The sequence below is a fragment of the Lolium rigidum genome, chromosome 5, assembly GCF_022539505.1.
Source record: "Lolium rigidum isolate FL_2022 chromosome 5, APGP_CSIRO_Lrig_0.1, whole genome shotgun sequence".
NCBI lineage: Eukaryota > Viridiplantae > Streptophyta > Magnoliopsida > Poales > Poaceae > Lolium > Lolium rigidum.
The window spans coordinates 77,102,970-77,124,945 of NC_061512.1; the positions used below are offsets into that span (position 1 = coordinate 77,102,970).

The 21,976-nt window shown below is 50.5% G+C and overlaps 1 protein-coding gene across 2 annotated transcripts; it reads right to left on the reverse strand.

The window, feature by feature from the left end:
* Positions 1 to 852: 852 nt before the first annotated feature.
* On the reverse strand, positions 853 to 3,755 carry LOC124654310 (eukaryotic translation initiation factor 5A-5-like). Of its 2 annotated transcripts, none has more exons than XM_047193323.1 (5): positions 3,416 to 3,755; positions 2,443 to 2,565; positions 2,309 to 2,365; positions 2,149 to 2,221; positions 853 to 1,088 (listed from the first exon to the last, which is right to left on the reverse strand). In XM_047193323.1, the coding sequence occupies exons 1-5, from the start codon at positions 3,530 to 3,532 to the stop codon at positions 985 to 987; spliced, it is 474 nt and encodes a 157-aa protein (XP_047049279.1). In that variant the 5' UTR covers positions 3,533 to 3,755; the 3' UTR covers positions 853 to 984. The 2 variants fall into 2 exon arrangements, with proteins under 2 accessions (XP_047049279.1, XP_047049278.1); XM_047193322.1 differs by lacking the exon at positions 853 to 1,088 and having other exon boundaries at positions 1,248 to 2,221; positions 3,416 to 3,564; positions 3,631 to 3,755.
* Positions 3,756 to 21,976: the final 18,221 nt, after the last annotated feature.

Consider the following 21,976-nt stretch of genomic DNA (forward strand, 5'->3'; position numbering starts at 1 on the left):
TCGAGAGCTATAGTCTGGAATTTACAAAGAAAAACGATACAACCTGGAAAAAGAATAGATCAACACTTCTTGTAACGTCAATCCAATTGGCAGGAGACATATAGATCAAGTTGTTCATATGGACAAAACCTGAGGACGGGGATGGTTCTGTCGACGCCCCGGCATCAAGCTGTCGATAAAGTCATCCACTTCCTCTTTTTAACAGTGGCAGACAATAGAGCCTAGAGGCGTAGTCTTCCATGGATGCAGCTCGACTCAGACCCACCACCACTCGCACTCCTCGTCTCCTCTAACCCCGAGGGAAGAACATGGTGAACGGTTAGAGGTTGACGACAAGATGATGAGGATAGAGGAAAATGATTATTCCCAACTTAGATGTGGAACTGAAAAGAGAAACTTGGCAGAAATGAATCGGAACTCCACGATCACATGAACTCCCAAGGAAAGAAAACGGAGGGCCGTGCAATAGATACACCATTAATCGCACAATTAAATGACGGCAGCACTTCCATGGCCTCCACAGCTTCCCTGGCGCCACTGCCTGTCTGCCTCCCCGAAAGGACCAGAGAGAGAAGAAGGAAAAACCTTGCGTGCATAGTTTGTCAGCCCATTTAACAATTTCGTAAATAATCGGCCCAATTAACCTCAAGTCACCCAGGTCGGCCTGCGGAGTAGCAGCCCAGCTACGTGTACCCAGGTTTACGGTGCGAGCTAAGCCCAGCAAACCAGCCCAGCGAAGCTGCGTAACAAGGAAACAATCCTGTACGTCCGAACACGTGATCCAACGTCTGGCGACGCGAAATGACTGTGGAGGGGCGTAGGTAGTTCCACTTTACTGTTTACTAATTTAACTGACGAATTTAGGACGACAAATCACGGCAACCCAGACAATACAGCCTCGTTCCTTGACACACAAATCCATCTTTACCAACAGCCAGATACGACCGCACGCAAGAAAATACATGCCACGCCCAACATGGCAGGTTACTTCGGGCCGATGTCCTTGATCCCACAAATCTGCTGTTCTCCCATGGCGGACATGACACTCACCATCAGGTCCTTTCCTTCGTTAAACCCATCCTTGATCTTCACCAATGGAGAAATAGAATATCAGATCTGGTGGGGTACGGCAGAAACCGTCAATGTAAAAAGTAGGCATAACAGTTGGTAATCGCATTGGCATTCATCAATATCAACGCGCCTGGTCTAAGGAAGTTAGATAGAAGGCCAACTGGACACCACAGAAGTTCCCGAAATCCAAAGCATATAGAGAGTTGATGATGTGTTAAACAAACATTCTAAACTAGAGTAACAAAAATTCAACAATACTTACAATCAACTTCTATGTGCTAGTAGGCTACCAAATTAAACTACAAGAGTGTACAAAATAAGTAGCTTGTAAGTTAATTGAAAGAAGTCCACATAACCCCCTTAACTATCGAGTTTGGGACCCTAACCCCCCCTAAGTTTAGATTGGGGCACATGACCCCCCTATGTTTGCAAAACCAGACAGTTAACCCCCACGGTGGTTTTAGCAGTATTGCAGGTGGTTTTGATGACGTGGGGGTTTGCCAGCTATTCCAAAGTGGCATTGCCTCCTCTGCTCCGCTTCCTCGCCTCGCGCCGTGGCGGGCAGTGGAGGCCAGGCGCCCTGTCCTCGCTCTGCTTCCAAGTAGTCCCCTCCCGCCCTGTGGCCGCAGCTACGAAGATGCCCATGCCACACCACAGACAGTCACCGGAGCGGCGGCGAGCCGTCATCGCAGGGCAGCAGCTGTGAGAGCTGCAACGGCGTGGCGGACCACGCACCGCCGGCGGTGCCACAGGTGTCTCAATCTCGGGCGGAGCCGCTAGTGCATGCTGAAGGAGCTGCAGGTAGCTGAATTTTTTTTTCATCTCCATGGATTCCCTCTAGCAATCCTTGCTCTCTTCTGGTCATACGCGCATATAGCTTCATGCCGCCGTCGTGGAGTGAAGCAAGTCCCCCCATCTCTTATGCTCGCAGCTTGCAGGACGTGACCCTCCATCACTAGCTCGATTGCTTCCTCAGTTTAGTTCTTCTCTGTTTGGCAAACTTGGATCCCTGAAATGTCTTAAAGCTAACTCTGAATTTGCACAGACAACCAAAGCGACAACCCAATGTTTTACATGGAGTCAGCAGGCTTTCATCTGTTGGGAGCTTGAGGTCGTCCTTAGTGTTACCATTTTCAGTAAGCAGACTCACCTGAAAGATATGTCACGTCAAGTTAAAGCACACATCCCAACAAAGCATGAGAACATAAGAGTCGTTGATAAAAAATTACTAACTTACATATCCATCCTCAGTTATATCGATGAGCTGGTAATCAGTGCGATTCACATGAGGAACCTATAAAGATAACACATTCATATGTTAGTGTCAGTAGAAGCCGTGTTAACAGGAGAAGGTTCAGGAAATGTACTGACATCACAGTTATGAGAAGATGGCACGGTATCTTCAAATCTCTCGGCAGTGAAGTTGTCAATAGCAGCAAAGTGGCACTGGCCATGACCATAATTCCCAGTTTTAGATGCTGAAACCTCCACAACCTGCACATTAATTTGTTTCAAATGCATGTCGTTAGAAATCTATCAGCAAGAAAGCAACAAAAAAGGCCATCAGGGAAAGAATGAACGGATAAGAAAAGCTTTTGTTCCGAAATTTATAAAACCTTAAAACCCAGAACAACTGATTGATATTTGAAGTGTCGACTACAAATCCGTAACACAATAAACCAGATAAATGCTCTGTTGCTAGCACGAGTGACTGTAGTCAATGTACTGAACCCAGCCCAGCGATAAGGTCCTGCTGCATGCGTCTCTCCACAAGGGCAGGGAGAGACCGCGGCTAGCACTCCGCACCCTGCCAGCCATGCCAAATCAGAGGTCCGATTTTGCTGGAAGATCATGTTCCCCGACGGCGATGGAGATCGTGCAAGGCGAGCATGCCGCCGACACCCGACGGTGTGTGTGCAAGGCGAGCATGCCGTCTCGGCAGCGTACGTGCGCTAGGCGCAGCTAGCGTATCTCCACCACGCGAAGATGTCGAGACGGCGCGGCCGCCGGGCAGTCACCAGACGGCGGATGTTGTCGCTTTTTTCCGTTTTACGGAAACCAACTCGATTTCTTAGGCTATTTGTTTTAGGTAGTTATAGGTTGCTCAAACGCGTTTAGGGGAAACTAGTTCCCCACAATCTGCTTATCAAAACAACCACTTGCCATGAGGTACATTTACACCAACCTGTGTACTGAGTGTGCTGCTAATCGGTGTCACTTAAGAGTATTAAACCATATATCACGTAATCGACCATTTCAAAAAAAAAAATAAAAAATCACGTAATCGAGACGCAGATTCACACCACATCAAACACAGCAAATGAATGATGGACAGATTAGGTACCTTGCATGGGCGGTTCTGGATGACGATGTAGCCGTTCCTTCGAATGCTGCTAGCCTGCTGCTGGAAGGTTCCAGTTAGACCTCCAGGTCCTTCGAAATGATGTTCCTCGTCCGACATCTCCTTTCCTCGGTTCAGGACAACAACAATCTCTAACAAACTCCAAGAAAATCAGTTCCAGCGGAAACCAAGGATTCAGTTGAAATCGAGAATCTGACAATCGAGAGCGAGGATCGCGCAACTGTATTAGATTTGCTACTCGATTACACGGATACAATACTAGGAGAAGGGCATGTGGACTAGAGAAATGGGATGAGAGGCTAGATCAACGCCTACTGCAAGCATGACTTACAACAATGGCCTCCTGGCCTATTTATACACGACACTCACATCACACACCACCCCAGCTCTGGACCATCACATCTCCAACAGGCGCGCTATATCGCGGCGCGCCAAAAGCAAAAATCTGCGCGCGCTAAACCGTTGCCGCGCGCATGATCGATTTCTCCTCCGCCGGGTGCGCCATTTTGCAGCGCGCGTTGGCGCGGTAAAATAGCACCTCCGCCGGACGCGCCATTTTGCAGCGCGCGGGCGCGGCGCAAACAACAAACACACACAAGTATGCATCCAAGAAGATCAAACAATATATAAAAATTCACAAATATATTGTACCATCCAAATACAATACATTGTTCACAACAATACTTCACACCAAATACAACACGTCCAACATACAACAATACAACATGGTTTTGAGACAATACAACACATAGTTTTCAAACAAATACAACAAATATGCAACTATTGTTGTCCATTCCAATTCCACCATTCTTCCATGAGATCTTTTTGAAGCTCATCATGTGTGTCGTTGCACCGAATGGCATGGTATGAGGCAATGAATCGGGCAATCCTATGTGCGGACCTCGTCACTTGCACGGGAACCCCCATCAAGTCGTAGTGGGTATGATCCACATCTTTTCCGCGATCATCCTCTATAATCATGTTGTGCATGATTACACACGCGGTCATGATATACCAAAGGCATTCTTGATCCCAAAATCTAGCCGGTCCTCTAACTATGGCAAATTGGGCTTGCAAAATCCTAAATGCTCTCTCTACATCTTTCCTAGCCGCCGCTTGTGCATTGTGGAATTGAGTTTGCTTTTTACCTCTTGGTTGAATAATTGGCTTCACAAATGTTTGCCACCTTGGGTATATGCCGTCGGCGAGGAAGTAGCCATAGTTGTACTTGCGGCCATTTGCTTCAAACTCCACCAATGGACCTTCCCGCATTGCAAGTCTTGTCATTAGTGGTGACCGTTGAAGAACATTGATGTCATTGTAAGATCCGGGCATTCCAAAGAAAGCATGCCATATCCAAGTCTCTTGGTCGGCCACCGCTTCAAGTACTATGGTGGCATCCTTCTTGTAGCCTTTGAATTGTCCATGCCATGCCGCTGGACAATTCTTCCAACTCCAATGCATACAATCAATGGAACCAAGCATACCGGGAAATCCCCGATTGGCGTTGATCTCCAAAAGCCTTGCCGTGTCTTGAGCATTGGGGGCTCTCAAGTATGTGGAGCCAAAGACATTGACAATTGCAACGACAAAGCGCTTCACACACAAGATAGAAGTGCTCTCTCCCATGGCCAAATGATCATCAATAAGATCCGCCGGTATACCATATGCCAACATACGCAAGGCGGCGGTCACCTTTTGATATGTGCTATGGCCAAGTTCTCCGGCGGCATTCCTCCTTTGCTCGAAGAAGCGATCATATTTGGTGACCTCCGCTGCAATGTGCTTGAACAAGTTGAGACTCATCCGGAAACACCGCCGAAAATAGCTTTCGGGGAAAATCGGATTCTCATTGAAATACGACCGCATCAACTTCTCATGCCCTTCAATCCTTTCTCTCCACAACTTCGTCTACCGAACACCGATCCACCAAATTTTGGCCTCTTAACGGCGCGGTATGCTAATAGTATCGATATGTTCTCCTCTTCTTCTTGGTCGAACTCGTCATCCGATGAATCATATGAGGAACTCTACAAACATATGTATGAAATTACTTCACTATGAACAATTGTAGCTACTTAGCGAGTAATAGAGGCCGGCCGGCGGAGGTTCATACCTTGCGAGCAAATGGGCGAGCACCATGGGCGCGCCATGTTGCAAGCAAGCTCGACGACGACGAGGACGACATGTCGACGCCTGCGCGGAGGAGAACGCGACGGCGGCGCGAAGGGGCCGCGGAGAAGGACCGCCGGCTACAACTCCTCGGCCGACGGCCGCGCGAGCGACACAGCGCGGCGGAACGTCCGCCGCTGCAAGGAGGAGGTGCGGGCGACGCGGATCTACGACGCGGCGGCGCGCAGAAGCGGGGGCGGCGGCGGAGTTGACCGGCGGCGGCTGGATTTCGCGCCGGCGGTAGGTGGGGAAATGAAGGCGCGGGCGCGGGGGAGGAATTTTCCAGCCGTTGGCTTTTTCGCGCCAGGACGAGCGATGCCGCGCGCTGTAGCCGACGCGCCAGATATGCCGCTCCGGATTGTGCAAAAAGCCGCGCGCCCTAAAATTTTTACAGCGCCGCGCCGTTTACCGCGCCTGCTGGAGCGCCAGATTCTGTCCCGCGCGCGCTATATCGGACGTTTTTATGCCGCGCGGCCTATATAGCGCGTCTGTTGGAGATGCTCTTATGTCTGGTCCATCACAGTTATCCACCGTTGTCATGTGGCTGTGAACCTGCCCCTGTCAGGAGAGTCCCTAGCATCACGGATAACTGGAGGGCTGGAATGAGCGCGACTGTTGCTGCCCTCCAAGATGAAACTCCTCAAACTGCAGGATCTCGAAAAGAAGCTCTGTCAAAAATGCATCCCTACACCTAGTTGGACGTCCTGACCTACCAGTGCAGTTTAGAACTTTAAGATTCATGATAACTTTTTGCACCACCGACCCTCTATTCAATCCATGTCATCATGCAGTCCTGTACATTTTCCAAAACACACATCCTACTTGAGCTATTCCTCAATAGAAACCTTTTTTTTAAAAAAAATCTTGCTCTCTCCCTTGTGTTAAACAAAGTTGTACCCAGCAGACGTATGTGTTAGGCAACACGTATGGGGTAGTACACCAACAGCTAATTGATCCCAACGGATACATAGAATGATTGCCTCCTTTTTTTTAATCTCTTGCCTTCTCTGTTATCCTATTTATCTCCCCGTTGTCGCTTACAATTCCCTAACCCTATTTATATCCGAGAAAGAACGAGAGAACATGGATGAATAGTATTGTGTTATTGCGTTTCGATTTAGTGCAGCTAAGTGGGGATCAACTGGGTGTTGGGGAGTGTGCATGTCAGTCGTATTAAGAGAACGGATAGAGGGGCTTGGGAGAGAAAACAAAACTATTGCGCTCGTCCAACTTGTGTCTGACTCGATATAAAAGTTTTATCCAAGCTATCAGAACCGGGTAAATGATTAAGTGCGGTAAAAGTTGAGACACTATCACAAGCTCGGGCTAAAACATGACACAATTAAATGGGGTAAACACTGTCACGAAAATACATATATATTCATATATATTCAGGATAAAAAGTGCAATTCACTGAAAAAATTGGCGAATGTTTTTTTGCGGATAGAAGAACTTATCCCAAAGAATAGAAATTATTCTTGGATCATGACCGAGAAAGGATCTGGAGCACTACAACTCTATTGGAGTAAAAAAGACAACACAAAAATGTTTTGTGCGGGATCTGGGGTGGTTGTTCATCCCTTTTTATCGCCTTCTTCTCCGAGGAGATGATTTGTTCCTGAAATCACAGTCGCCGACATCTTATTGGCTCCGAACATAGACTCTTTGGAGTTTCGGAGACAGAGGCGGCGTCAAGCTAGCTTAGTCCAAAACGCGCCGCGGACGAGTGCAGGAGGAAAACGGAGCAAAAACACGTTAAAAAACAATCATACTCAGTTAACTTTTAGCCATCGTGTGTACGTTGAAAGCATGTGCCCTTACCGATCAATCGGTTGGGACGAAGGCATCAGGTCGTTGTGAATTAAAAAGTCTCATTCAGCATTTGCCATCACTTCTTTTTGCCAGGAGCAAACTGGGTGTAGCTATCCCAACTCCCAACTGCATATTACTATTTTCGATGACTTTTTTCGAGGAGCAGACGGGGTTGTAGCTTTTAGAACAGCAGTACGTACCGTACGTAGTAATATTTTGGATGTCTTTTTTTTGCAAAGAGCGCTAAATCCGAACTGCGGTACGTACCGTACAATTTTGGATGCATGGTTTCCATAGTTTAAAATAGCCGGCTATTGGCACTAGTAGAAAACCTCTCATCCATCTAAGCCATTGGCACCGGTTCCCTTACGAACCGGTACCAATGGGGTTATCTATACCGGTTGAATGGCTCTGGCGGGCGAGGAGATTTGGTACCGGTTCGTTAGGAGCTTCGTACCGGTTCGTGTTAGGAACCGGTACGAAAGGTCTTCGGCCAAAATTCAGACGCGTGGTGGGGCCCGGGCTGGACCGTTGGTACCGGTTCGTAACACGAACCGTACGAAAGAGTACCCAGCCATATCAAAATCGCCTGGATCGTCCCGAGCCCCCTGCTGGCTCTCATTTTTCTCTTCTTCCTCACAATCTAAATTTTTCTCCACCTCTCACACTCCAATAATCTTTATTTTTCTCCACCATTTTAACAAGATTAACGGCATGCATCTATCCAAGGGTTAGCAATATCATCCTTTCTTCCGGCGTTCCTAATTTAGCTCATTTCTTTGGTAGTTTAACTCGTACTATTTTTCTAGTGCTAGCAAGGTGTTTGATGAAATGCCTAAGTTAGGGATTTTACCTTTTTTATAATCAATTTGAGCTGAAATTATGGTATATTTTGTAGGTTTTAATTAGTATCATCCCCGTCCTCACCGCCGTCGATCGCTAGCGTCGTCCCCTAGCCGGCACCGTACAACCTCGGTGAGCCTCTTCTTTTTATAAAAAAAACTTAGTTTTATGTGATGAACTTGAATATTAATTAAGTTGGTCACTCATATATCCATGATGTTGTGTACTTAATGATTTTTGATATACATATAAAATGCAGATGAGTCGACAATGGATGTACGGTGACCGGGTCCATCCCGAGTTCATTACTCGGCATGCATTATTTTCTCAACGTGGCTGAGGCAAACAGGCAGTCGAATGGTTTCATGTATTGTCCATGTAGTTCCTGTAAGAATATGAAGGATTACTCTACCTCGAAGACCCTTCACGTCCACCTCGCTGGAGAATGGTTTCATGCCCAGCTATAATTGTTGGACCAAGCACGGAGAAAGAGGGGTTATATTGGAAGACAACGAAGAAGAAGAGGATAGTGACAACTATCCCTTATTCACTGAAGACGGTGGTAGTAGAATGGGGAAGACGAAGTCGAAGAAGAGCTCATTTTCGATGAGCCGATTTTTGATGACCCGGATGACGATTTGGGTCGGGCCATTCTTGATGCGAAGATGAACTGCGGAAATGAAAAGGAGAGGTTGAAGTTGGAGAAAATGTTAGAGGATCACAACAAACTGTTGTACCCAAATTGCGAAAATGGTCAGAAAAAGCTGGGTACCACGCTGGAATTGCTGCAGTGGAAGGCAGAGAATGGTACTTCTGACAAGGGATTTGAAAAGTTGCTGAAAATAATAAAGAAGATGCTTCCAGGGGAGAACGTGTTGCCCTCTAGCACGTACGAAGCAAAGAAGGTTGTCTCGCCCTCTAGGATTAGAGGTGCAGAAGATACATGCATGCATCAATGACTGCATCCTCTACCGCGGGGAGTACGAGAATTTGAATGCATGCCCGGTATGTAGTGCATTGAGGTATAAGATCAGGCGAGATGACCCCGGCGATGTTGAGGGTGAGTCCACCCCCAGGAAGAGGGTTCCTGCGAAGGTGATGTGGTATGCTCCTATAATACCACGGTTGAAACGTTTGTTCCAGAACAAAGAGCATGCCAAGTTGTTGCGATGGCACAAAGAGGACCGTAAGAAAGATGTGATGATGAGACACCCCGCTGACGGGTCGCAGTGGAGAAAAATCGACAGAGAGTTCAAGTCATTTTCAGATGACGCAAGGAACTTAAGATTTGGTCTAAGTACAGATGGCTTTAATCCTTTCGGGGAGCAGAGCTCCAGTCATAGCCCCCGGCCAGTGACTCTATGTATCTATAACCTTCCTCCTTGGTTGTGCATGAAGCGGAAGTTCATTATGATGCCAGTGCTCATCCAGGGCCCGAAGCAACCCGGCAACGACATTGATGTGTACCCGAGGCCATTGGTTGAAGAACTTTTAGAGTTGTGGCGTGACGAAGGTGTACCTGTGTGGGATGAGCACGAACAAAAGGAATTTAACCTACGAGCGTTGTTATTTGTAACCATCAATGATTGGCCTGCTCTTGGTAACATTTCGGGGCAGTCAAACAAGGGATACAATGCATGCACACACTCGTTTAGGTGAGACTGATAGTATTTATTTGGGAAACAAGAATGTGTACCTGGGGCATCGTCGATTTCTTCCAAAACAACATCACGTAAGAAAGAGAGGAAAGCATTTCGGAGGTGAGGCGGATAACCGAACCAAGCCTACCCGCCCTAATGGGGAAGTTATATATGATATGGTCAAGGATTTAGAAGTGATCTTTGGAAAGGGTCCCGGCGGACAATCTGTTCCGCATGATGTTGACGGACACGTACCCATGTGGAAGAAGAAGTCGATATTTTGGGAGCTACCCTACTGGAAATTCTTAGAGGTTCACTCTGCAATCGACGTGATGCACGTGACGAAAAATCTTTGCGTGAACCTGCTAAACTTCTTGGGCGTGTATGGGAAGACAAAAGATACACCGGATGCACGGCAGGACCAGCAAAGTATCCACGAAGGAAGAATCCAGAGAAGTATCAAGGTCCTGCCAGCTATGCTCTTACCAAAGAGGAGAAGGAGATCTTTTTTGAAGTCCTGAGTAGCATCAAGGTCCCGTCTGGCTTCTCGTCGAATATAAAGGGAATAATAAACATGTCGGAGAAAAAGTTTCAAAACCTAAAGTCTCATGAGCTGCCACGTGATTATGACACAATTACTTCCGGTTGCATTGAGGGGGCTTCGCCGGAAAATGTTCGAGTACCCATTGTGAAGCTATGTGCGTTCCTCAATGCAATTTCTCGGAAGGTGATCAATCCACTTACTCTACAAAATTTACGAAGGATGTGGTCCAATGTCTAGTCGGCTTCGAGTTGGTGTTCCCACCATCCTTCTTCAATATTATGACACATCTCCTAGTTCACCTGGTCGAAGAGATTGGCGTTCTCGGTCCTGTATTTCTACACAACATGTTCCCCTTTGAGAGATTCATGGGAGTCTTAAAGAAGTACGTTCATAACCGTGCTAGGCCGAAGGAAGCATCTCCAAGGGCTATGGAACGAGAGGAGGTCATTGAGTTTTGTGTTGACTTTATTCCTGACCTTAAGCCGATCGGTGTTCCCGAATCGCGCTATGAGGGGAGACTGCGTGGAAAAGGCACGCTAGGAAAGAAATCAGCAACGTGTATGGACGGACATTCTTTCACTCAAGCACACTACACAGTTCTACTTAATTCCATCTTGGTGGCTCCGTACAAAGAGGAACACAAGGAGATCTTACGCTCTAAATACCCGGAGCAACGTGAAGATTGGATTGATGGAGAACACATGAAGACTTTCGGCGGTTGGTTGCAAACACGTCTCATGAATGTCACCGATGACGAGCAGCTGTACTTGTTGGCCAAGCAACCATCTTCTACTATATCGACTTTTCAAGGGTACGAGATTAATGGGAACACATTTTACACTTTCGCCCAAGACAAAAAGAGCACCAACCAAAACAGTGGTGTCCGCTTTGATGCGAGAAGATGGCAATGGGAACAAGGTCACATATTATGGGTACATAGAGGAGATATGGGAACTTGACTATGGACCTAATTTCAAGGTCCCTTTGTTCCGGTGTAAATGGTTCAACCTGAAAGACGGGGTACGGGTAGACCCGCGATACGGAATGACTACGGTGGATTTCAAGAATCTTGGGTACGACACCGAACCATTCGTCCTAGCCAGTGAAGTGGCTCAGGTTTTTTATGTGAAGGATATGTCTAGCAAACCGAAAAAAAGAAAAGAAAGGCAAGAGGACACATTGTTGTGGGTATACTTCATGGGTGTACCATCGACAGTGCCTAGATCCGGCAAGCCCGGGTGGCCCACAGACGGTGATGAGGCATGTGGCCCATCGGGCGGCCCAGTTGCTGTTGATCATGAAGGAAGAGGTCCAGCCCAGGATCAGCGGGCCGGATCCGTACCGACATAGGAGTAACCCGGATCCATGGAGGCCCATGAGGAACCCGGATCCAGTACGACGTATATGGAAGGCGGATCCGTGACGTGCACGGCAAGATATTGTACCGTAGTTAGGTTGTCTGTAATCCGGCTAGGACTCTCCATGTAAACCCTAGATCCGTGCGCCTTTATAAGCCGGATCCCGGGAGCCCTAGAGGCACAACCACAACTCATTGTAACAACGCGAAAGCGCCCAGATAATTCCAGACAAGCAGCGGTAGGCCCTGTCATCGTGCGGGTGTTCCGAAGCTGGGTAACTCGCGTACCACCGTCCCGTGTGCACTCCGCCCTATGGCCCCTACTTCTTCTCCCCCTCGTGAGGATCCCTCCTCCGAGGTACCGTCGATTAGGCAACGACAGTTGGCGCCCACCGTGGGGCCTGCGGCGTCTGGAGGCCGGAACCGGGAGGGTTCCGCCATGGGAAGCTACGACGACTCCATCGCTGTGGGGCGTGTCCTTTACGCCGGAAATCTGCCGATCGTCCCTCCGGATGAGTGTTGGATTCCGGCTAAAACCGACCCCATCAAGCTCTCCATCGTCCCAGTTGGCGGCATACACATCTTCATCGGGGAAACCGTCGATTCCGATGGAAACCCACTGGTAAGTAGCGCTGACGCGACCGCCGCTGAGCAGGACGCAGTCGCGAAGATCCGATCTGAGACGCTGGAACTTCCTAGCGAGGATTCCGCCTTAGATCTGGAAAAATCAAAGCCCACCCAATCCGCCCCTGAGCAGGAAACAAAGGTGGAAGACCAATGCAGATCCGCCTGGGTTTCCCAGGTGTTAGAGAAGCAAAGGTGTCACTTCGTACACTTCTTGGCCCATACCGCCGGAACCGCCCCTCAAGCAGTCGGAGCTGGTCCCGAGCAGGAAGAGGCACCGGAAAACGTCGCAGATCCGGGTCAGGCTCAGCTCGTCGGAGAAAGCAAAGCTCCGGGTGAAGAGTCGATCTTGGGCAACCTCGAGCCCAATCTCCGGTGATACCGCGTCCATGGAATCTGATGACTTCGTCCGAAAGCTTGAGGAGTACGGCCGCGACGATCAGCCTGAGGTCGATTCCGCCTTACCTAAGCAGGTCCTCGCAACCGTGGCACCGCTGGAAGAGCAGGAAGGTGAAGACGAAAACACCGCCTCCGACCCCGGACCGTCCAATGTCGGATCTCCGCTAGATCGGATCCGTCCCCCCGAGGATGTCCTGTCTCCGGAAGAGCTGGTCGAACAAGCACGCATGGACCTGGTCGCAAAGTCTGGTGTCCTCAACAAACCAATAACCCCTGATGATGCCGCAGATCCGGAAGCTCTAGAAGCAACAAGACAGGAGATGCTAGCTACTGCCAAAAAGTTCGCAAATACCGCAGCTGCGATGCTGGACGAGAGGACAGAAGCAGCCAACTTCGTGGAACACTTCAAGAAGAAGGACCGCGAGGTCGATGAATCTCTTGCAAAGGTCAGGGAGCTTGAGAAGCACTGGGAGGCCAAGGTAAAGTTCGTTGAAGAGGAGGAAGCTAGGATCAGGCGTGAAGCCATCCCTCCCCGCAGGATTACCTTCGCCACCCCCACAGTACAGCAGCCGCTCGCAACTCCAAAGGATAATATGAAGAAGGCTGCTGAGATCTTAAAGAAGAAGAACGAGGAGATTGACATCGAATTCGTTCGCACGCTCGTTGCTTCGGCGGTGAAGCGAGCGAGCAAGGCCGACACTTCGCGCGAGGTTGGAATCCAATCCGGATCAATGTGTATCTACCGCGCAGAAGGACGCCCGTGTCAATCGCCACCCCGATGATGAATCACGCACCGGATCCTCGGAACGCGGAAGGAAAGTCGGGGAACACCCAAATCCTATCCCCGTACCGTCAAAGACGCCACCGTCGAGATCCAAGAAAGGGAAAGGATGCAATGTACTCGGACGTGAGAAGTACCGGAACCCCTCTCCTCCGCCTAATGGTTACCCGCGACCCCCTCGCCGCCGTAGTCCAGCCCGGAAACACCAGGCCCCGGGGGCATGGTGGAATCGTTATCCGCGACAACGTGCTGCCAAGAAACGAAAGCGGGGAGCGCTCGCCGGAACCGCGCCGGAACCAGAACATCCCTCAGGAGCCGGAGCCCAGGAGGAGTCGGAATGAGGAGCGCGACCCAGAACCTCGCCGTAGTCGCGACCCAGAGCCTCGCCGAAGCCATAACCCGGAGCCCCGCCGGCACGACCAAGGCAGCCAACGCCACGGCGAAGGCAGCCATAGGAGCCGGAGTCAGCACCGAGAGGGGGAGGAGAATCGAAGCCGGAAGCAAGAAGCGGACCGACCACCTCGCGGGTCTCCCTCACCTCCACCTAGCGGTGGTGGCGGAGGTGGAGGCGGAGGCGGCGGCCGAAGATCTCGCTCTCGCTCAAAATCTCCACGTCACGGCTCGCGCGACGCGCGGGACCGCCTCAACGAGTACGAACGAGACTACATTGGTCCAAAGTGCTTTGGCAGGGATGATTCGAGAGGAACCAAAGCCCGGGAGCTCCCTCAAGTTACCCGGAAATCGAAGCATTATGATGGCACCGAAAGGCCGGATACCTGGATTGAGGATTACTACAATGCAGTAACCTTCGCTGGGGGAACCCCTAATATCGCCTGCCGCATGCTCCAGTTGTACCTTGTAGGACCAGCCCGGATTTGGCTCAGCGACCTCGAGAAGAACTCCATCTTTTGCTGGTTCGACCTGAAGACCGCTTTTGAGAAACACTTCAGAGGCACCTACAAAAGACCTGCCACGGCAAGCGACCTACAAGCTTGTATCCAGAAGAAGGGAGAAACCTCAAGGAACTTCCTCACACGATGGTTGGCATGCAGAAACGAGTGCGAAAACGTCGACCACACCACTGCCATGTACGCCTTCATTGGTGGACTGCAGAGAGGAGGACTGCTGAGGCATAAGCTCACATGTATGGCTAACGCCAATAAACTGACTCTGGATGAGATGATCTCCATCGCCAGTGATCACACTGCCGCCGATGACGACGCGGGCGGTGACATCGCAGCTACAGCAATCCCCCTGCACCAGCAGAAGAAGAACCGTGATAACGGTAACAATAGCGGCCACAAACGCAAAAACCCCGATGACCAGAAGAGTGGCGGATCCGAGATGGTCGCCATGGCGTTCCAACGCGGAGGCTCAGGAGGCGGAAGAGGACGCGGCCGTGGAGGCGGAGCCGGCAGGGGTCGGCAAGCATGGCACCGAGGTCACCGGCCGGCGGATCCCGCGCCCCGCAAACCTACGAGGAGTACGGAGACATGCCCTGCCCGGCCCACTTGGATCCGGCTACGGGGAAGTCCACTCATACCAACCGCAGCGCAAGTGGGTCAACGACCTCAAGAACGACCCGGAGGCAGGATACAAGCGAGCCCGGAAGCACCGCCCACGCGGCAAAGGAGGCAAGGGCAAGAACAAGGACAAGGAGGAGGACAGTTCCGAGGCGATGGACGAGGATGATAACTCGCCGGATCCCAAAACCGGAACCGCAGGAAAATCCAACCCCTTCGAGAAAAAGAGCGTGGGGGCTTACCACACCTTCCTCGGAACCCCCACGATCCGCGCTACAAAATCAGCTACCCGGTTCTTGAACGCCACAGTTCCGGCTGTGCCGCAGTATGTCAGGTGGTCGGAAGTTCCGTGCACATTTGACAGGGCGGATCATCCCGCCTCTGTGCCAAAAGAATACTACGCCTTGGTTGTGAGTCCCCGCATAGACGGGTATGACTTCTCCAAGTGCCTCATGGATGGCGGAGCCAGCTTGAACATCATGTACCTGGAGACTCTAGAGCGGATGAACCTCACCAAGGAACAGCTCAAACACAGCACCACTGAGTTTCACGGCGTGGTTCCGGGTAAGAAGGCGAACTCCCTCGGCAGCATCACACTTCCCGTGGCCTTCGGCGATGTTCATAATTTCCGCGAAGAAAAGATCACGTTTGAAGTTGTGCCCTTCAAGAGCTCCTACCACGTCATCTTCGGCAGGCCCACCTACCACAAGTTCCACGCAAGAGCATGCTACATCTACAACAAGCTCAAGATGCCGGGTCCCAATGGTATGATCACCATAACCGGAGACTACAAGAAGGCTCATGAGTGCGAGTTGGGCGAAGCCGCCTTCGCAGAGTCTGTCATATCCGGAGAAGAGCTGAAAGGCTACAGGGCCGCGGTGGATCCGACTGAGATGCAGACCACCAAGAAGCAGATCTCCGAGCAGAAAACCTCCTTCAAGCCCGCAATAGAAACCAAGAAGCATGACCTCATTCCGGGTGACTCCTCCAAGCAGGTGTCAGTCGGAGCCAACATGGACCCCAAATAGGAAAGCGCGCTCGTCGAGTTCCTCCGCGCTAACATGGATATCTTCGCATGGCAACCTTCGACATGTCCGGAGTACCTAGGGAACTCGCCGAGCACTACCTCAACATAAATCCGGGGCTAAACCAGTGAAGCAAGCTATGCGACGCTTTGGAGACAAGAAGCGCCGCGCCATAGGAATGGAACTAGCAAAGTTACTAGAAGCAGGTTTTGTAATAGAAGTTATCCACACCGATTGGGTCGCGAATCCCGTCCTTGTACCCAAAAAGAACACTGAAATACTAAGAATGTGCATCGATTACTCTGGCTTGAACAAACATTGCCCGAAGGATCCGTTCCCCTTGCCGCGCATTGACCAAGTCATTGATTCGACGGCAGGGGCGGAACTCCTGTGTTTTCTTGATGCGTATTCCGGGTATCATCAGATCCGGATGAAGGAATCCGACCAAAAGGCGACTTCATTCATAACCCCGTTTGGTACTTACTGCTATGTTACTATGCCCTTTGGTTTGAAAAATGCAGGTGCTACTTACCGGCGTACGATGCAGCGGTGCTCGAAGGACCAAATTGGCCGGAACGTGCACGCTTACGTCGACGACATCGCGGTCATGACCCGGAAAGGATCCGACTTGATCAGCGACCTCACAGAAACCTTCAACAACCTCCGCAGGTACAAGATGATGTTGAATCCGCTGAAGTGCGTTTTTGGCGTGCCAGCCGGAAAACTCCTTGGCTTCATAGTCTCTCATAGAGGCATTGAGGTGAACCCGGAAAAGATCAAGGCAATCCTGTGCATCAAACGACCAACTTGTCTCAAAGATGTGCAACGACTAACTGGTTGCGTCGCAGCAATCAGCAGGTTTGTTAGCCGTCTTGGCGAGAAGGCGCTACCTCTGTACAAGCTGCTAAAGAAAACAGATAAATTTGTCTGGGACGACGCAGCTGACGCAGCTCTTCGTGGGTTGAAGGAAATACTTACCTCCCCACCTATCTTGGCAGCCCCAGCAGAGTCGAGCCAATGCTCCTTTATCCGGCGGCTACCAACAAGGTCGTCGGCCTCGTCATCGTGGTGGAGCGAAAGGAAGAAGGTCATGAATATGACGTACGGAGACCTGTCTACTACATTAGCGAGGTGCTGACGGAATCAAAGCAAAGATACCCTCACTTTCAGAAGCTTGCTTATGGAGTTTTCCTAGGCAGCCGGAAGGCTGAGACACTATTTCCGGGAGCACCCAGTAACAGTTGTTAGTAAAGCTCCGCTGTCAACAATTCTCAACAACGCTGACGCAACAGGACGAACAGCTAAATGGGGCATCGAATTATCCGCCTTCGACATCGCTTACAAGCCAAGGACTGCGGTCAAATCCCAAGTCCTGGCAGATTTCGTTGCAGATTGGACAGAAGCTCCGGATGCAAGTCTGGAGCCGGAACCAGAAACATGGGTCATGCACTTCGACGGATCCAAGCAGCATCAAGGCTCAGGAGCCGGAGTCACCCTGAAGTCCCCTACCGGAGAAGAACTGCAGTATGTTCTGCAGATCCACTTCGAAGCTACAAATAACATGGCGGAATACGAGGCTCTACTACACGGTCTGCGCATCGCTAAGGAAATCGGGATCAAGCACATCATATGCTGTGGAGATTCCGACCTGGTGGCACAACAAGTAGCCGGAACCTGGAACGCCAGAAATTCCGTCATGGCGGCCTACAGAGACGAAGTTGACGAGCTCGCCAAGTGCTTCCTCGGATACGAAGTCAAGTACGTCAGAAGAGACGACAATACAGCGGCAGATATGCTATCCAAGCTCGGATCCGGCAGAAGACCAATTCCGCCTGGAATTTTCCTAGAGCATCTCCGGATACCCTCGGTGAAGGGCGCTAACCCGGAAAACCCGGATGTGGCGGTGTCTCCGGCTAAAGAGGTATTGGCTACCATTCCGGCTTGGACACAGCCTTTCCTGGACTACCTCATCGATCGAAGCTGCCGGAGGACGAGGTCCTCGCGCGCCGGATCATCGGACGAGCACGATCCTACACAATTGTCGATGGACAGCTCTACAAACGAAGCGCAACGGGGGTGTTTCTCAAATGCGTCTCCAATCAAGATGGCATTGAAATCCTCAGAGAGATCCACGCAGGGGATTGCGGGCACCATGCCGCTCCCAGGTCACTCGTTGCAAAAGCTTTTCGGCTAGGCTTTTATTGGCTAACAGCTAAAGAAGATGCTGACAAGATAGTCAAGACCTGCCGAGGTTGTCAGTACTACGCTACTCAACCAAACGCTCCAGCCCAAGAGCTGAAAACCATACCTATCACCTGGCCATTTGCGGTCTGGGGGCTCGATATGGTTGGTAAATTGAAAAGATCATCTCCTGGCGGTTGTGAATACCTCCTGGTCGCTGTTGACAAGTTCAGCAAGTGGATCGAGGCCAAGCCAGTGAGAAAAGCCGATGGTGCTACGGCACTAAAATTCGTCTGCAGCCTCGTGATGAGATTCGGCATCCCACACAGCATAATCACAGATAATGGCACGAACTTCGCTCAAGGAGAATTAAAGGATTATTGTGAGACAATGGGGATACGACTGGACCTCGCATCTGTGGCTCACCCACAGTCCAATGGTCAGGTTGAAAGGGCTAACGGCCTAATATTATCAGGAATTAAACCACGCCTTGAAGGACCGCTGCGACGAGCAGCTGGAGCTTGGGCTGACGAGTTGGAAGCTGTTCTGTGGAGTTTACGAACTACCCCTAACAGATCAACAGGGTTTACTCCCTTTTTCCTGGTATACGGATCCGAAGCCGTGCTCCCCTCCGACATCATCCACGATTCACCGCGAGTTTCCGCCTACAATGAAGAAACAGCTGACGAGGCCAGACAGCTATCTGTGGACCTGATCGAGGAAGCTCGGAACTTAGCAGACCAAAGATCCGCCATCTATCGGCAAAGGCTCCGACGTTATCACAGTCGTCGAGTCCGGAAACGCTCCTTCATGGCAGGAGACCTGGTCCTCCGCCTTCGACAGGTGAAAGACCATAAGCTGCAATCTCCATGGGAAGGACCTTTCGTCGTTAGCAAAGTACTTCACAACGGGTCGTACTACCTTGTTGATTTCCGCGAGCTAAGGGATAGACCTGCTAATTGGCGCCGGAAACGCAAGCGTGAGGATCCGGATGACATCTACGATGAAACAGATCGCCCTTGGAATATAGCACAGCTACGTCCTTTCTACACTTAGCATATTTTTTCGAGTTACAAACTCGTAATAATTATACATGATCAATGAAATAAAGCTTATGGTTCACTCTTTGAGTCTTTTACCTCCTTTACTTGTTCATTTTAGATCGTGTATGTTTTTTCCGACTAAAACCGCAGAGCTGGATATTTCCGCCTAGGCGTGTATGAAAGTTGTGATTTTCAAAATCGTCCTTTAGGACGTAAGCTTAAGTTTTCCGATTAAGTTGTTATCTGTTGCGAACTCGTGGATTCCTAGTAGCGATTTCCGGCACCTACGCACGGGGGCTTGTTTCCGCGGTTATGGACGGATTGCCATTGGGCTTCGTCGCCGGCCGGCGGCGTTTCCGGCTAAGGTTTTCCGGCTCGTGGAAGGTCAAGCGGGCAAGCCGGAAAATAACGAAGTCAGCACTTGCTTTCCGACATAAAACGAAACATGCGCATAATATTAAACGGATAGCGGGATAAGTGTTTCCGCCCCACGCATAATTGTTTCGTTCCTAGCTACTTAAGAATTTAAGTCTTATTACAAACCCTCACTGGGGCCAAAATGATGCAATTTGTTTCATTGTTTTAAACAGGAACTCTACTCGGAGTCTTCCTCTTCAGATTGCTGGTAGCTGGAGCCGTCGTCGCTGCCACCAGATCCGGCTTCAGAGTCGTTTCCAGAGTTCTCTCCGGAGCGCTCGCTGCTGGACCCGGATCCTTCCCCAAAAAACTCTGGCTCGCCTGCTTCTTCCTCCGCATCGGAAAAACCTTCGGGCAGATCGTGTTTGCGGTACCAGAACGAGTTATCCACTCGCCTGACAAACAGCTCTTCATAGCCTTCAGTTTCCGCGAGAAGGGCGCACATGTCGGAACTCTCGGGAGCTCCGCGTGCAACTTGCGCCATGTTGAGTGAGGGGAAGAAAGCCTTGCGGGTGGCTAGGACTAAGGAGGCGGCTCCGCGCGCGAAGACTTCGCCGGTCCTTGATGAACTCCGGCACCTGTCGCATGAGTTTGGTCATTGTATCAATGACTGTGGTTTTGGCCTTCTTCGGCGACGGGGCCGTGGCGATTCCGCGGCGAGGCTTTAAACGAGCGCATCGATTGAGATCCGCACTTCCTCGTATGCCTCCGTCCTCGACAGGTTTGAATCCTTTGACCACTCAAGGCCAAGGCTTGCTGCGGAAGAAAGAGGTTCGGTCTCGTCGGAGAGAACATATAAGCTGGTCGGAGCAAACGACGTGGAAAAATGCTTACGGAAGATAAGCTTGTCAATGGCTTCCGCCTCCGCTTCCGGGGCTTTGTTCTTGGAAATTAAGGTGAGCGCGCGGCCTTGACTTTTCTCCAGCTTCTCGATCAGTTCCGCCTTCTCACGGGCATGCTTCTCGGAGAGCTCTTTCCTTGCCTCAATCTCTTTGCTCGAGGATTCTTTCATGAAGTTGTTGAGGGACTCGTTCTCCGCCTCAAGCACCTTGACCTTGGCGGAAAGCTCAGCAAACGAGGCATGCTTGGCAGTTTCTTCTGGAGACAGTCAAGTTGCGCATGTTATGCAATATGAACTATGACAACACAAAAAGTGAAATACCCGGGTTTTGTACCTTTAAGGCGGGTCTCGAGCAGGTGGATAGCCTTTTGGCTATTTTCCGCGTTTTGTCGCAGCCCCTCAATCTCCGTGATCTGCTCAAGCACATGGATGCGCAAATCTTCGTGCAGTTTCCGTGTGGTCTGTGAGACGAGCAGGGAGTTAGTCGGATATTTAAAATCTTGGGGGCTAGCGAGGAGTTCAGTTTGAGATATAAAAATTTTAAATTTCCGCCTAAAGTACATTCTGGGAAAGCATCGGATAATACACACGGAGCTATATCACCCAATGCTTGGGGGCTAGTGTTACCTGCCGCACTTCCTTGTGCTTGGCGAAAAAATCTTTCAAATCTTTCTCCAGTTCCGCGAGATCTCGTGTCTCCTCGTCCGGCTTCCCCCATACCTTGTTCAGCATTGCGGAAACTTCCGCGTGACGCCGTGCGAGGGTGAGCTTCGGAGGGATGGAGTTGGCTCGAGGCTGACTCGGGGCGCATTGGTAACTTGGAGGAGCTTGACCTTCTGCTCTTGTTCTTCATTGGTAGGCCCCGCGAAAGCGGAACTAGGCTGATCAGAGGGAGGAACGGGTGAGGAGGTTCCCTTGGCGGAGTCGCCCTGGTGAGCGGGATCTTCAGGAATGTCGTCAAGGTCGATGACGTCCTTCGGATCCGGCTTGGAGGTGGATGAAGCTTTTGGCGGAACTCCAACCTCAGGAGTAATGGGAAATGAAGCCGGAGATGGCTTGGCCTTTTTCTTGTTGACCCTTGGGGCCTTGGGAGGCTGGCTTCCGGAACTTCAGGAAAAACATAAAAATATAAGAGCAAGTGTTAAATCAGAACTTGGGTCTCGGAAGAAGACGCTTACCCGGAAGGCTTGAAAAAGTGTTGGATGGCAGGCTGCCCCTTGTTGCTGGTATTAATCAGCGCGAGGCGCTTCTTTTCCGCCTCAGCTTTCCGGGTAGCCGCGATGCTGAGTGTCTCGCGGGGGCGTTTCGCGTAAGGGCTTGAAGGGGCTGGTTTCTTCCTCT